Source organism: Gossypium hirsutum, chromosome D11 (assembly GCF_007990345.1).
Source record: "Gossypium hirsutum isolate 1008001.06 chromosome D11, Gossypium_hirsutum_v2.1, whole genome shotgun sequence".
Classification (NCBI taxonomy): Eukaryota; Viridiplantae; Streptophyta; class Magnoliopsida; order Malvales; family Malvaceae; genus Gossypium; species Gossypium hirsutum.
Genome location: NC_053447.1, coordinates 3,264,939 through 3,279,124, shown reverse-complemented (window position 1 = coordinate 3,279,124; position 14,186 = coordinate 3,264,939). Strand labels below are relative to the sequence as shown.

Sequence of the window (14,186 nt, the reverse complement as noted above, 5' to 3'; positions counted from 1 at the left end):
ACTCTTGTAAATTTTAAAAATGCATTAAAAGAATTTAAAAAAAAATTATAAAAATTATAGTAAAGATTAATTTGACAAAAACTATAAACCGTAAGTGCTAAAAAAGTAGATTTTTATAGTTACCACGGTAAGTGTGCAAAATGCAAATCTAGATGAAACATTATTAAATTTTTACAAGAACTCAATATTATAAAATTAAAATACACATATTATATTTTAAATCTTACTAGAGATTTAATCCTTTTATGTTTTTTTGCTCTTGTTTCATTGTATTTCACTATTCAGGTGTTGGAACTTTGAGGAAAATAAAGCAGCTCTCCTGGAGGAAACTGAGAGATGAGTTGGAGAGTGAGTGAAGGAAAAAACGGAAAGAATCTTTATGAATTTATATCATAACACTAAATGTAACTACAAATCCAATTTATTTACCTACTTAACCCTTCTAATTAACTTATAAAAAAACCCAGAAATAATCCAAATGCAATCCTTGAAAATGGACATGAAAACTTCATACAAATGTCAATTTCTTAGTCTCTTTATTGCTTTTGCTCTTTAAGAAAAAGAAAAGCAAAACATTCACTTCCTTTATCTTTTCCTTCTATGTGGGTCTGTCTTCTTTGAATTCTCAATCAAGTTTTCACCTTTTTTCTTTTTTTTTTTATGATTGACTTTGTTCAAGTTTTCGAGGTTCCAGCTTTAAAAAGCCTCCATTGAGTAAAAAAATCCCATCTTTTTTCAGCAGGCTTCAATGGGGGAATCCAAAACCAGTCCACCACCTTCATTTTCCTTCATTTTCTCACTGTTTCTCACTGTTGCATGCCTCTTTACACCATTGGGAGCTCAACAGCAGTCACCCATCAAGACCATAGTGGTGTTGGTGATGGAAAACAGATCCTTTGATCACATGCTTGGGTGGATGAAGCAACACGTCAACCCTTCAATCAATGGAGTAACTGGAGATGAATGCAACCCGGTTTCAACAAAAAACCCGAACCCGGAATCCATTTGCTTCACCGACGATGCTGAGTTTGTGGATCCGGATCCAGGTCACTCTTTCGAAGCTGTTGAACAACAGGTGTTTGGTTCTTCCACCATTCCTTCCATGTCTGGTTTTGTGGAACAAGCATTGTCAATGTCCAAGAACCTGTCTGAGACTGTAATGAAAGGGTTTAGACCCGAGTCAGTCCCGGTTTACGCTGCTCTCATGAAGGAATTTGCAGTTTTCGACCGGTGGTTCTCTTCAATCCCCGGTCCAACCCAACCCAATAGACTCTTCGTTTATTCAGCCACTTCCCATGGTTCAACCAGCCATGTTAAGAAACAGTTAGCCCATGGCTACCCACAAAAAACAATCTTTGACTCTCTCCATGAGAATGGTAAGGATTTTGGAGTTTATTTCCAAAACATACCCACAACTTTGTTCTATAGAAGCCTTAGGAAATTGAAGTATGTTTTCAAGTTCCATCAGTTCGATTTGAAGTTCAAGAAAGATGCTAGGAAAGGTAAGCTTCCTAGCTTGACGGTGATCGAACCGAGGTATTTCGATCTTAAAGGATTGCCTGCGAATGATGATCATCCGTCCCATGATGTTGCTAATGGCCAAAAGCTTGTTAAAGAGGTGTACGAGATATTGAGGGCAAGCCCTCAGTGGAACCAGACACTTTTGGTGATTACTTATGATGAACACGGTGGATTCTATGACCATGTCCACACCCCATACATCAATGTCCCAAGCCCAGATGGGAACACCGGTCCTGCTCCTTCTTTCTTCAAGTTCGATAGGCTCGGTGTTCGAGTGCCGACGATCATGGTCTCTCCTTGGATCAAGAAAGGCACTGGTAAGTTAAATGTTGATGCCTTTAGATGCATGCGATTGCTCTACTAATATTGGGGTGGCTTTGTTGCAGTGATTAGTGGTCCGAAGGGTCCTTTCCCGAACTCCGAATTCGAGCACTTGTCGATCCCTGCAACGATAAAGAAAATGTTCAATCTATCGTCCAACTTCTTGACTCATAGAGATGCTTGGGCCGGCACTTTCGAACACGTTGTCGGAGAGCTATCCTCTCCTAGAACTGATTGCCCAGGTATATTTTTCTTCAATTTTATGTTGCAAGGACTTTTGAATGAATGACAGATACGAGTACGTGTTTGATATGGTAAAGACTCAATTATACCAATAATTAGTTTCATTTCAAATAATTGCAGAGAAGTTACCGGAAGCAGCACTACTGAGGACAACAGAAGCAAACGAAGACGCTGGTCTCTCTGAATTTCAGAGCGAGGTGGTTCAACTAGCCAGTGTGCTTAATGGTGACCACTTCTTGAGCAGCTTTGCCGAGGAGATGCGCACAAAGATGAGCGTAAAAGGAGCTCATGAGTACGTGAAAGGCGCAGTTTCAAGGTTTATAAGAGCAAGCAAAGAGGCCATAAAGTTGGGAGCCAATGAATCCACCATTGTTGATATGAGATCATCGCTTACAACTCGATCTTCTTCGATCCACAACTAGTTTTTCTATTACAGGTTTTACAAATGTCTTGTAATATGTACTAAAACTGACTTTTTGTGAAAGAATTGTCTCTGAATCGTGAATGTGATGAAAATTAACAGTGTCAAAATCCCTACTGTATAAATATAGTTGCACCTCTTTGTAGAACTTGGTCTTGATGGTATTTGACAATCCGTAAATTTTTGTAGCGTTCCTCTATTTGTACGTATTGTAATCGTTTATATACATAAATTTGTGCATTTAACGGATTTTTTTTAAAATTAAAGAATCTTGTTAACATGAATCAATGGCAAGTAAAGATAGACATAATAATGCTAAAAATGCAAATAAAAAATTTTCCCATATCTATGCTTGAAACAAGTAATCATTACAATGAATCAAACTTCTTTGTACATAATGTTTGCTTCAAACTAGTCTTTTGATACTCAACAAGTTATAAGAGAAAGTTACAAAAGGATTCGAGTATATATATATATATTTGGCATTTGATAACACCATTTTTGAGCCCTCCAAAGTTACAAAGTGCAGATCAATGTCAATGAATGAAATTCGATAAAATTCATGATTTGAAGACAGTATGCAGGCATCTTGGTTTATATTCCTAGCTCAAGGCACCATTTTCAGCAACCAAAAGAATCGAACTAACCTTATACAGAACATGGACTCCCCCAAGTAGATATGTCCATTATAAGCTTGATACATTGGTTCTCGATTTCAAGCTCCTATAAACGTAACCACGAGATTAGCTTCCTTTTTTCCAGATGTTAGTTGGTGTTTTCTTCATGGATTAAGGTTCAAAATTAAACCACAACGGGAAAGAAAATAATCGGCTAAAGGCTTCATAATTAGTCCAACTAGTTCATCCAGCTCAACTAGTCTAAATCTCGATCCTCTGTACTTGCAAAAACCCTTTTTCCTCCCTAGGCTTTGGCTTACTTAAGGAATGGACATTAACACTACTGTTCAAAGTAATATGAAATGCATAACCTAGAAGACTATAAAACTATGAACATTAAAAGGTGTTTCCTTCATGGATTAAGATTCGAAATTACACAGCATAGGAAAGAAAACGATCGGCTAAAAGCCTCATTGTTAACACTACCATGAAATAAGATACCATTCCATATTTCTATGCCTTCTAAACGAGGTAAATTTACAGGTAAAAACAGCCAAACCCGAAGTTTAGCTCAAATAGTTCATCAAGGTCAACCTGGAGGTGAATTCATGTAAGGCCGGGTTCTGAATTTGACCCCCAGCACTTAGCCAAATCCAGTACCCATCTAAAAGTGGATGGCATTGCCACTACTGTTGAAGGAGTGTGAAATGGATAAACCTGAAGACTATCAAATTATGAACATTACTACACTGCAAAATACCTTTCTGAGATTCGAGGCTAGCTGTTCCAATTTCTCAATCTCCAGCAGATGAAGCAGAGATTAAAAAGAAAAGAGCAGAAAAGATTCCTTATTCTTTGAGCTAATTGAAATGCCTTCAAAATTCATAAGAACGGAAATTGAACAAATTCGGAATTTTCTACTAAACCCATAGTTCCTAATTAATAATTGCAGAGATTGACCAATTTAAATAATGAAATCAGGCTTTTTAGTACCTTTTGAGAATTGGGAACGGCGGCGAGCACAGCGCGAAGAGAAGCGACGGAGTTCTTATAACCTCAAGCGAGCCTCATCGAGAGCACAATTGCCGCTACTTCCAGTTCCACTCATTTCCAGGTGATGGCTACCATCGGGTGTCGAATCACCATTGCCTAAAACAGAGTTGTTGGATAGAGAAGGACCGTTAATGTAAGTAGTAGAAGGGGTCGTAGGATTGGTGGACCACAAGGCAGGATTGCAGAGCTGTGGGATTTTCTTCCAATTTTCTCAACAAGGACTTCTTTTTGAACGTAGAAAGTGGAAAAAGGAAAAATAAATAATGAAATAAAAGTAGTAAAAACAAAAACGTCGACAGCAGGGTTCGAACCTGCGCGGGCAGTGCCCAACAGATTTCAAGTCTGTCTCCTTAACCACTCGGACATATCGACAAGGCGCTGAAAGGTGCTCTCTGTATAAAGCTTAAATTTGATTCATAATCAATTACGTACCTCGATATTGCCCATTATCTAACTTTTTATTTTTAATATTTTATAATAATTTTATTATTTTAGAAGAAATTTTATCTAATTCTTACATAAAATGTTTTTTTTTATTGAAATTTTACGTAAAATGTGTATGTGTTTTTTTCTACCATTGAACCATATTAGAGGTGTAGAACTTACCTCATATATCGTTTGTTGAATTATTGAAAATTTTTAAGTGTGGTTAGTGTGATAATAAGAGTGAAGACAAAAAAATTTTAAGCGATGCGAAATTAAATTGTAATTTTAATAGTCTATATCTTAATTATTTTTAAAGGAATAAAATAAAATTTTATCATTTTTAAGAAGGATTAAAGTGTAATTTTATCTTTATTATTTTAAAATTTTTAAAAAACCCAAAATGAATAATTTTTCATTTTAGAGCCCCTTAACTACGCCTTGTGTGATAACCTGAATTCATTAAGGCATATATGTGATAATCTCTGTTTTTTAAATGACATTATCCTATTATCAATGTACTAAAATGAAGCTCTTAAAATTATGTAGAATTTAAATTTTTAATTAATTTGTTAAAATAGTAAATTCTATAAAAGAGTTTAAAAAATTTATAGGTGTTTTTTTATTAGCAAAATATATGATGTAATATAAGTGTACACATTATTGAATTAACAATGCATCAAATATTATTTATATTATATTATTTCATCCTACGTCTACTTTGATTAATTGGTTAGTATTTTTTATATAATCTACTATTATTCAACTCTATCGATAATTATGGATAGCAACTGATTTAAAACTGATTGACTCCGGTGAAAATTTTAAACTCCCATATATTTTTTTATTTATTTCCCTTTAAATGAAACATTGAAAGAAGTTAAAACGGTGCGTTTTGATAAGGTGTAATGAGAGAAGGAGAGCCAAAGACTGAAGCTTGAATATGTGAGCGAGGGAGAGAACAAAGGATAACCAGAAAAAAAAAAAAAGGTGGGGGCTTAAGCCATGACAAATACTCTAACTGCTCAGCTTCATCTTGTTCCTCCATTCCCTTCCCCTTCCAAACAATCATCAATCTCTCAACCTCAAATTAAAATCCCCAACAACCCTAACCCAAAACCCAAACCCATTATTTTCTCTAAATTCCTCTCTTTAGCTCTCACTGTAACCTTGAACTCCCCACTTCCTTCATTAGCCATTCCATCTCTCACCTCTCAATCTTCCCCTCAAGCTCCTCTCACCACCACCCCTTTTACTCAGTCCAAGTTCTTGCAACTTGGACTTGAAGATGGGTCTGTTTTAAAAAACCTTCCCTTTTTTGTTTATTTGGTTTGAATTAAGCTAATGTACGTACATACGCGTGTGTGTGTGTGTGTGTGGTTGGTTAATGTTTTAATTGTTTTCTTGATGGTGATGATTGATGACAGGAAAATTAGGCCTTGCCCTTCAACAAATCCAGGTTGTATTTCAACCAATGCAAAGTCATCATCTTTTGCCTTTCCATGGGTTGTTCCTGAGACTTCTAAAGAGAATGCAGTTCAGGTTTTGAGAAAACAATTATGATTTTGTAATGTGAAAGTAATTTCATGTTTGGTTTGGCTTTTGAGAGCATTGCTTCATTTGCAGGAACTGCAAGAAGCGATTTTAAAAACTCAGAAGAATGCCAAGATTGAGGATGTTGAAGATACCCCAAATGGTAAGTAGACATAAATTGGCATTTGGGGGGTTGCTGTTCGTATCTTCGTTTAGGGTTTAGACTGATATGATATGAAACTGAAACAAATTCAGGGAAATATATACAAGCTGAGGTAGATGGAGGGTTTGGTCCTGATGTAATGGAGTTTTTAGTGAAAGGTGATGTTGTTACTTACAGGTCAATGGCCATGAAAGTGACCTATATTTACCCTTTCACAACAGCAATTGGTGATTCAAAGGGACAGCTTGAGAGGTTGAAGAAGATCGTTGACCAGTTAGGCTGGTATGTTCCAAGTTTTGATTCCATGGAATAGCCATATTCATTGCTTTTTGAATGTGTAATATTTTTCTCTTTATCTTCAAAGTGGTAATATTTTTCTTAGATTGAAAGTGATGAAGCAACAAACTGTAAACAGTTAAAACTACAATCATGAACCAATCAAACAAATTCCCTAAGCTTTGCCTGTTTCTTCAAAAATGATTAAAAAGAGCACCAAACCCTTAGTTTTTTTTCTTTGTTTTATACAGATTGAGTATTGCTTTTTAGTTGCTAAAACATCAACGTTTGAACCGCAGCAATTAGGTGACACTGCTTGAAACAAAAGCAAAAGAACATTTCTTCTTCTTCACTCAACATGATTGGTTCCATAACAATAAATCAATGTAGCCCACGTAAAAGTGTTTGATTGTGAATTTTTCTAAAACCCCATAATTCCCCTGGCAAGGAAACGTGATAGTATCGCCTGTAAGGTGCTGGGAAAAAAAGAAGAAAATGCCTCCACAAGTCTCTCATGGCGGTGCCTTTCAGATTGGCCCTTCGGTTCTGTTCTGTAATGGCGGAGGCTCAGGTTCAAGCCCCGAACATGGCGGAACAGCTAGAAGGATGAAATTCCATGGGAAAAAACTACTGCCTTTGCTTGTTCTCGTCCTTTCATGTCTTTCAATTCTCAGACTTCTTAAAATAGCAATGATTGCTTCACATTCTTCAGCTCCGGAGTGTTCATTGGAATGCAGTAATTTTCTATCAAATGCAACTCCAGAGGTGGATTCCGAGTCCGGTGGCCGACATGAACCCACCCCTGCTGCCACCGCTGCCAATGCAACCCTTCTCACCCCAAAGGAATTCATGGTTCTTTCGAAACTTGTTACACGTAAAGCGCCTTGTAATCTCCTTGTTTTTGGTCTTCAATCACAGTATTACAATCTTTCATCAATAAACGCAGGAGGAATCACTGTTTTTCTCGAGGATGATCCTTTGAAGATAAGTGAAATCAAAGCTGATTTTAATGGAACTCGAATTTATAACGTCAAGTATCAGATAGCAGCTAAAAAAGCATACAATTTGCTCAAACATGCAAGGAAAAATCCTGCTTGTTCTCCCACCATAAATCTGTTGAATCAATCGAGTTGCAAATTGGCATTGAGAAACTTACCAGAAGAGGTTTATAAGCTTAAATGGGATGTCGTGGTGGTGGACGGGCCAATCGGGGACACGCCAGAAGCACCAGGGAGGATGCCAACTATCTACACTGCCGGCATGTTGGCAAGAACTGATGGGATTGGGAAGAAGACGACTGACGTTGTCGTTCACGATGTTCATCGGACGATTGAAAAATGGTTTTCTTGGGAATTCTTCTGCGAACAAAACTTGGTCTCTGCTAGAGGGAAACTCTGGGTTTTTAGAATACCTGTCCATCAATCGAATTCTACAAGCTTTTGCTCTTCTGAGACAGTTGTTAATGGCGGATCCATCTAATGATATGTTTTTTATTCTGTTTGATGTTACAAACCAGGTTTGAGATGTCTTCTTTGTTAGAAAACAGGATCTAATCTCGGGTTACTGAAATGTTTTGGTTCATTCAAACTCATATTCAACACTTAAATTAAATTCAGGTGGAATTAAGACCTAATTAAATTCAGGTGGAATTAAGACCTATACCTGCAATTTTACCAAATATAATCTTCTTTTTTTCTACTTTGTTTTTTGCTTTACAATTTCTTTTCAAGAAGAAAACTAGATGGGCACGTATTAAGATTGCAACACAGAAAGTTCAAGCTTTGAGTTTCATTGATACACCAAAAATTTACAGAAATGGGAACCTGTCAAGCCTGATTAAGTAAACGGGCTTTCTCGCCTGTGTTACAATCTGCATCTCCGATTAGTCTCAACATCAGAAATCCGAAAAGCAGAACCACAAAGAAAAATGGAAGGCATCTAGTGTTTTTGATTACTTTTAAACCCGACAGTTCTCCGGTAAAGGCAACACACCATCGAAGAAATCACCAAAGTACCCGTGCGGTTCGTGTACTAACCTCGATATGATGTCTCTAAGTGTTATTACTCCTTCCAAATTCCCGTCATCGTCCACTACGTACATACGATGGATCTTTTCTGAGTCAAGCGTCTGGATCAATTCCTTGATGGTTTTATCTCTCTTGCAAGTAACCGTGCCGCTCAACATCGGCGATCTCTTGTCGTGTTTCTCCAAGTAGTTTTTAACTGCTATCAAGAAGTTCTTCGCCGTGATAGATCTATGCAATCAAGAGGACTTAATTCAGAACACAAAATATATATCTGATATGAAATTGAAGCTTTCAAATCAATCACCACAAACCTGTAATCGCGGTAGATCTCTGGTGCGGTTAGAAGGAACTGTACATCTCTAAGACTTATGTTACCGATAGCTTTTTTTCCTCCACTTTCAACTACCGGTACGCCTCCGATTCTATTTTTCCTCATTAACTTAAATGCTTGAAGAACCGGTTGATCCTCGTGTACCTGATATACAAAGAGGGATTCACTAACATATCGCTTGCTAAAGAGTAGGTTTAGTTGAAGGCAATCTATGGGGAAGATTGCTAGAAATGCAAGGCAATTGCTACCGGACAAAGCCCAGATTCGGCACTCACACTCAAGTTTGAGCAACATAATTATGAGCCTTAATTTGCAATGTATAAGGTGTGCAATTTCATTAAGACATTTGATAAAGCATCGTAAGAGTCATGGCAATGGAAATGAAAAGCCTCGAATCGATGAAAACGAAAAACTTAAACAGATAACAGCTACTCACTTTGATAATTTCCTTAGGTGACATTGTGGGAAGACCGATCTCCAAAAGTTTCTTAGTTCCCCAGCTTTCAAACCAGTGAAACCCGGTGCATTCAGCTAACATGTGAATGACAGCTGACTGCGTGATGATGTTATTGATCTTTCCATCACCGAGATCAACTACTGGAACACTCTTCATTTTATATTTAGAAAGCAGTAACAACATAGTCAAAAATGAGTTTGATTTTTGCAAAGCAAGGAATGGTGCCCATCGGAATGTCCCCGAGATATCGCGAACCTGTATGCTATCACCAGTTAACAACATCGGTACGTCTAAGAAAGAGAGAATTCAAGATGTAGGAAGCTGTTCTATAATAGAGATTTAGAAATACCACCTTAGTGTTCTTGTAAAACTTGGAGGACGTTAGAGCCTCGAAAAAGTCTCCCGAAGTAATCGAAGCATCTTCGGGGCCTAAAGTCCCGAGTCCCACAGCAGAGGTCATTCCATTAATAGATACCGCGAAATAAGTTCCGCTGGGAGATGAAGGGCTTCTAGGTGAAGGTGGTTCTGACTGAAAAATGGTGGAAATTTTTACTCATGTCAAACGCATACCCTTAATCTACACTCACACCAAAGTTTGATTAAAATAAACTACTGCAACCTAACAACAAAAGATGTCCATTAGCAATTATCCTCTTGGCCAGAAAAAAACAAACAGATCATATATATTGGGTTTGATTTTTCGACCTGTTGCAAAATCCATATAGCAATTCCAGCGAACTCTACAATGCCAATGTATCTGTCAATCCATGTTGCATCGTCAGGGGCATTAACATCAACAACTGGTGCGCTAAGAATCTTGTTTTGAGCCAGTATTTGAACAGCCTCTGCTAAACTAGCATCCGATTTTATCTCAATCCCTGCAAACAGAATCTCACTTCGTCTTAACCAAAACTAAGATCAACCTTAAACATTACAAAGTTAATACCATAACATATACTCATCAACCCCACACCGCAAAATAGGGGGGAAATTAACAAAATCTGGCAGCCAACCGAAGCAGACAAAAATAATCCAAAACGAAAATTGCATGATCAAAGGCATCGAGACAACCAAAACAGACCTTGAGGAGCAAGAGGGAAAGCAGAGACAGGAATACTCTCAAAGCAAGCGTTGAGCTTTTCATTAGGACTAAGCTTTGGTTCTTGAACACCCCATAGATCCTCCACTTTCATCCCAAGCTTTGCCTCTGGACTCCTCGGACTCTCCTGCTGGTCCATGCTACTCTCTCGTCTCAATTGCAAACTCGCCATCTTCAACGATACTGAAAAAACACAAAAAGAAACTTCACTGTCTTTCTCTCTTTGCGACCCTTGTCTCTATATGTAACTAAAAGTTCAGAAAGCTGATAACTTGAATCATTCAACAATTGGACATAAATAACTGAAGACAAAACAAACAGGGTTTACTTTTAAGTACTGTGTAATGGATGGAACAATGATTTGATCTGACCGTTAAGTTGGGTTTTTGACAAAGTTGTCGGGGCACGTGGACGGTGAGTGATGTGGTGTAATTGAGAGGTGATAAACTGATAATGTTGTCTGGTCAAGACAAACTTTACTTTTGTATTGTTGGTTTTATTGTAAGGAAGAAACCGGAATAGGCGGTCTTATCCATCCGGTTTTTAATGGCGGCCACTCTAGTGTGAGCCCAGGAGTAGCTTGCGCACTCGGGTTTTGACGACACCTGGTTTTGCTGATAAGGATACCTGAATTTGCTGACATATTTTTTATGGCGACTCTGACTCTTATCTAAAATTATTATGGAGTTGTCTCAATGATTGCATTTTTATTTTTATTTTAAAATAAATAAATAAATAAATTAGTAATTTTAAATTAAAAAGTAAATTAATTTTTATATATTAATATAATATATATAACATCTTACATGTCATTGTCAAATTATTCTATTAATCATATTCATTTTTAGGAGTATAAAAGAATGAAATTTTAAACTTAACCTTTAATCAAGTGTATAATAATTTATTTATTTTTTAAATAAAAGAGAAAAAAATATTTTTAGTACAAAATTTTTTATGATATTTTTATTCTCGATAAGTTTATATAAATATGTGTATTTATTGAATGCTCTTCATTTACAACCTTAAATATGGAATGAAAATTTAATATATCCACGAATTAGTAGATTTTATTGGATCTTTGCTCAATTATTCCTAGTTTTGTATCATGTATATCCATTCCTAACATGTATGTGATGCTACTTTATTGTAAGTAAACTAACTTAAACTCTTTGATACTTTAATTTAGTCGTTTATGGGCCAGATTCAGTCCGGTCCATGAAATCTCGAATGATTCTTTTATCAAATGAAAATTATTAGAGGTTAGTATCTTATGGTTAAAGCGTGTACTACAGAAAATGGATGTACCAAATTGACATACTTTTTTTCTTCAAGGACATGAAAAGTACAGGGGTTAAATAAGAAATTAACCCAAACTGTTAATTTCTAAACTTTTTAGAATTTGTTATGAGACATATATTAATTTATTGTTTTTTATGTGAGATATTCTGTGAGGTTTTAAAGATTAGAGGGATGGTACGAGAAATATATAATTGATGAACATATGAGATTTGTTATACATCAGTGGTTATCAAATTGAGTCTTAGATAAGATCCAAGTCAGCTACCCGTGACCTGAATAGGTCCTACCAAATGATTGAGTGTGAGGCGAACCACGAGAGGATAGCAAAGGAGTACCACAAGCGAACAGCAGGGGAGTTCGCTGATCTAGCTTGCACGGATCGAGTGAGAATTGCGACCCCAGTCTGCATATACCCAAAGTGCTCACTAAAGGCCCAATGTGCTCATAGAAGGGAGATCATGTGATTTGTAGGCAACCCAAAGTGAAACACATGTCCAGCAGGCTTAAAGCCCGCTCAAAATGTCAGTCCTAGGAATAGAGAGGACCGTGTACGCTGCAAGCGGCCCAGGGTAAAACATGTGCCCAATAAGCTTGTAGCCTGCACAGAATGTTAGTTTTAGAAACGATGGAATCAAGACAAAATAGTGGGATCAAGTTGTGAATTGTGATAATATAAATACCCGAATGCTCCTGTTGATGAGATACAAGACAAAATTACTCATCAGTATTTAATGGGTAACAAATAATATAAGGTAGAGTTCAAACTCCATCCTCATTTCCTACTAAAGTACTTCTTATGATTCAAATTATATTTATTCGACTTTAAAATTAATAAATTGAACATAAATCAAAATGGTACGAAATGACCAAACAAAAATAATCCCAATTGTTGTGATCAACTTTAAACAAAGGGGATCTAAACACTAAGTTTGAGAGTTTAATTATAATTTTCAACTTTTTTTAAGTTTTATTAGAAATTTTAGAACTTCTAAGGGGTTTTGTGAGGATTCTTAAAATTTTGAAGGCCTAATTAAAAATTTTAAAATCTTTAAAGGGCTTAATAAGAATCTCCAAAAAGTTTGGAATCTTAATGAAAATTTCCAAAATTTAAGGCTCGATTAAAATTTTCTGAAAGCTTAAAGGGTTTAATGATTACTTCTCATGTTTTTTGGGGGCCCACGGCTATTTTCTATTAGCGCTGACTTTATACATAATTATTCATGATGAAGTTGGAATTTGACTCTAAATTGAGATTTTTAATACTAATTAAAAGCATATATATTATACTAAAAATACGAGAAGCATGTTGATTGAGTTTTAGTTTGATTGTCATAGATATTGTTGTCAATGTAGGAGAACGTGGATTCGAGTACACTGAAGTGCATTATTCTCCTATTTATAAGTTGGAAGAAGCTATGAATAGTTTTAAACATTGTGTGAAAAAAATGAGTGACATAAATTAAACATAAAGGTGTGTGAAAGATTAGCTTACTTAAATTAGCCAAAACAAACAAATTTCGACTTACACAATAACTTAAACTAATTGATTTTAACTCGAGAAGATCAAATTAAATTAAAAAAAATTAGCTAAATTCAAAGAAGTTATGAGTTTTTAAAAAAAATACAATTATCAATTATACGCATTACAGGTTTGTATAATTAAAATTAAATCATTACAAACTACAAACATACAAATTAATAATTAAAATATATAAAAATGAAATTCACATACAATAAGACTTAAATCTAGAACAAAATTTAGACTAGAGTAAAATATATTTAATGTCACTAAATTATTAATACGTTTACGTTTTAGTAATTTAATTTTTAAAAGTTACAAAATTATCATTAAATTATTTAAAAAATTTTATTTAAGTCACTGAATAATTTAAAATTTTTTTACTTAAACCACTAGGCTGTTAAGTTTTTTTTTTAAAATGCCCAGCTAGTAAGCTTTAAATGACAATTCAACGATCGATATGATAGATCAATACTCATCAATTAGTAAAAAAATGTGCCTTCGATCCAAGTTGATGTGACAATCAATGTTGAAGATCAAAAAAGAAAACTGCTTAGATTTTAATTTGTAGATTCATGATATTAAAAGTTGTTTTATAAGAAAAACTTAACAGTAAAAGAGAAGGAGATAGAGAATTTTCGATTGATAAAGGCGGTGTAAATAAATAAAGTCATACAACAACAATTTTAATAACCTAATAATTTAAATAAAAATTTTGACAATTTATAATTTTTTTAAATTAAGTAACTAAAACATAAATTTATTAATAATTTAATCACTATCTATAGAGTTTATCCTTTAAACTAAAACTCCTCGTACACAAATCACATTATTAGTGGGGAAAATCCCGATATTTAGCGGGAAAAGAAAGTAGTGGCTGGGC

At 35.4% G+C, this 14,186-nt stretch overlaps 4 protein-coding genes, 1 long non-coding RNA gene and 1 other non-coding gene across 8 annotated transcripts; 3 read left to right on the top strand and 3 right to left on the bottom strand.

Annotated features, from left to right (window-relative positions):
• Positions 1-361: 361 nt before the first annotated feature.
• LOC107912080 (non-specific phospholipase C6) lies at positions 362-2,746 on the top strand. The gene is made up of 3 exons (XM_016840124.2): positions 362-1,838; positions 1,908-2,084; positions 2,206-2,746. The coding sequence occupies exons 1-3, from the start codon at positions 749-751 to the stop codon at positions 2,505-2,507; spliced, it is 1,569 nt and encodes a 522-aa protein (XP_016695613.2). The 5' UTR covers positions 362-748; the 3' UTR covers positions 2,508-2,746.
• A 73-nt stretch (positions 2,747-2,819) lies between these two features.
• LOC107912081 (uncharacterized) lies at positions 2,820-4,514 on the bottom strand. The gene is made up of 2 exons (XR_001688067.2): positions 4,117-4,514; positions 2,820-3,229 (listed from the first exon to the last, which is right to left on the bottom strand). It is a non-coding gene; the product is annotated as an uncharacterized lncRNA (long non-coding RNA).
• TRNAS-UGA (transfer RNA serine (anticodon UGA)) lies at positions 4,467-4,548 on the bottom strand. The gene has a single exon. It is a non-coding gene; the product is annotated as a tRNA-Ser (tRNA).
• Positions 4,549-5,477: 929 nt separating this feature from the next.
• LOC107912084 (thylakoid lumenal 17.9 kDa protein, chloroplastic) lies at positions 5,478-8,263 on the top strand. 2 transcript variants are annotated; one of them, XM_016840130.2, is made up of 5 exons: positions 5,517-5,891; positions 6,027-6,141; positions 6,226-6,295; positions 6,388-6,577; positions 6,871-8,263. In XM_016840130.2, the coding sequence occupies exons 1-5, from the start codon at positions 5,605-5,607 to the stop codon at positions 6,875-6,877; spliced, it is 669 nt and encodes a 222-aa protein (XP_016695619.1). In that variant the 5' UTR covers positions 5,517-5,604; the 3' UTR covers positions 6,878-8,263. The 2 variants fall into 2 exon arrangements, with proteins under 2 accessions (XP_016695618.1, XP_016695619.1); XM_016840129.2 differs by lacking the exon at positions 6,871-8,263 and having other exon boundaries at positions 5,478-5,891; positions 6,388-6,750.
• Positions 7,067-8,263, top strand: LOC107912083 (glucuronoxylan 4-O-methyltransferase 1). The gene is made up of 2 exons (XM_041105535.1): positions 7,067-7,445; positions 7,518-8,263. Exons 1-2 carry the CDS (start codon positions 7,067-7,069, stop codon positions 8,048-8,050), a joined length of 912 nt encoding a protein of 303 aa, XP_040961469.1. The 3' UTR covers positions 8,051-8,263.
• A 78-nt stretch (positions 8,264-8,341) lies between these two features.
• LOC107912082 (SNF1-related protein kinase regulatory subunit gamma-1) lies at positions 8,342-11,126 on the bottom strand. Of its 2 annotated transcripts, none has more exons than XM_016840127.2 (7): positions 10,857-11,126; positions 10,468-10,668; positions 10,092-10,264; positions 9,739-9,915; positions 9,366-9,641; positions 8,910-9,073; positions 8,342-8,826 (listed from the first exon to the last, which is right to left on the bottom strand). In XM_016840127.2, the coding sequence occupies exons 2-7, from the start codon at positions 10,655-10,657 to the stop codon at positions 8,529-8,531; spliced, it is 1,278 nt and encodes a 425-aa protein (XP_016695616.1). In that variant the 5' UTR covers positions 10,658-10,668; positions 10,857-11,126; the 3' UTR covers positions 8,342-8,528. The 2 variants fall into 2 exon arrangements, with proteins under 2 accessions (XP_016695616.1, XP_016695615.1); XM_016840126.2 differs by having other exon boundaries at positions 10,814-10,994.
• Positions 11,127-14,186: the final 3,060 nt, after the last annotated feature.

What these genes read in the sequence shown, in the direction of transcription:
- LOC107912084 (XM_016840129.2), top strand. Translation starts at nt 5,605, where the DNA reads ATGACAAATACTCTAACTGCTCAGCTTCATCTTGTTCCTCCATTCCCT. An exon ending in CAACTTGGACTTGAAGATGG is followed by an intron (nt 5,892 to 6,026) that starts GTCTGTTTTAAA and finishes GATTGATGACAG; the next exon opens with GAAAATTAGGCCTTGCCCTT. An exon ending in CTAAAGAGAATGCAGTTCAG is followed by an intron (nt 6,142 to 6,225) that starts GTTTTGAGAAAA and finishes CTTCATTTGCAG; the next exon opens with GAACTGCAAGAAGCGATTTT.
- LOC107912083 (XM_041105535.1), top strand. Translation starts at nt 7,067, where the DNA reads ATGCCTCCACAAGTCTCTCATGGCGGTGCCTTTCAGATTGGCCCTTCG. An exon ending in TCTTTCGAAACTTGTTACAC is followed by an intron (nt 7,446 to 7,517) that starts GTAAAGCGCCTT and finishes CAATAAACGCAG; the next exon opens with GAGGAATCACTGTTTTTCTC.
- LOC107912080 (XM_016840124.2), top strand. Translation starts at nt 749, where the DNA reads ATGGGGGAATCCAAAACCAGTCCACCACCTTCATTTTCCTTCATTTTC. An exon ending in TTGGATCAAGAAAGGCACTG is followed by an intron (nt 1,839 to 1,907) that starts GTAAGTTAAATG and finishes GCTTTGTTGCAG; the next exon opens with TGATTAGTGGTCCGAAGGGT. An exon ending in TCCTAGAACTGATTGCCCAG is followed by an intron (nt 2,085 to 2,205) that starts GTATATTTTTCT and finishes AAATAATTGCAG; the next exon opens with AGAAGTTACCGGAAGCAGCA.
- LOC107912082 (XM_016840127.2), bottom strand. Translation starts at nt 10,657, where the DNA reads ATGGCGAGTTTGCAATTGAGACGAGAGAGTAGCATGGACCAGCAGGAG. An exon ending in CTATATGGATTTTGCAACAG is followed by an intron (nt 9,916 to 10,091) that starts GTCGAAAAATCA and finishes ACCATTTTTCAG; the next exon opens with TCAGAACCACCTTCACCTAG. An exon ending in CACCTAAGGAAATTATCAAA is followed by an intron (nt 9,074 to 9,365) that starts GTGAGTAGCTGT and finishes TTTGTATATCAG; the next exon opens with GTACACGAGGATCAACCGGT.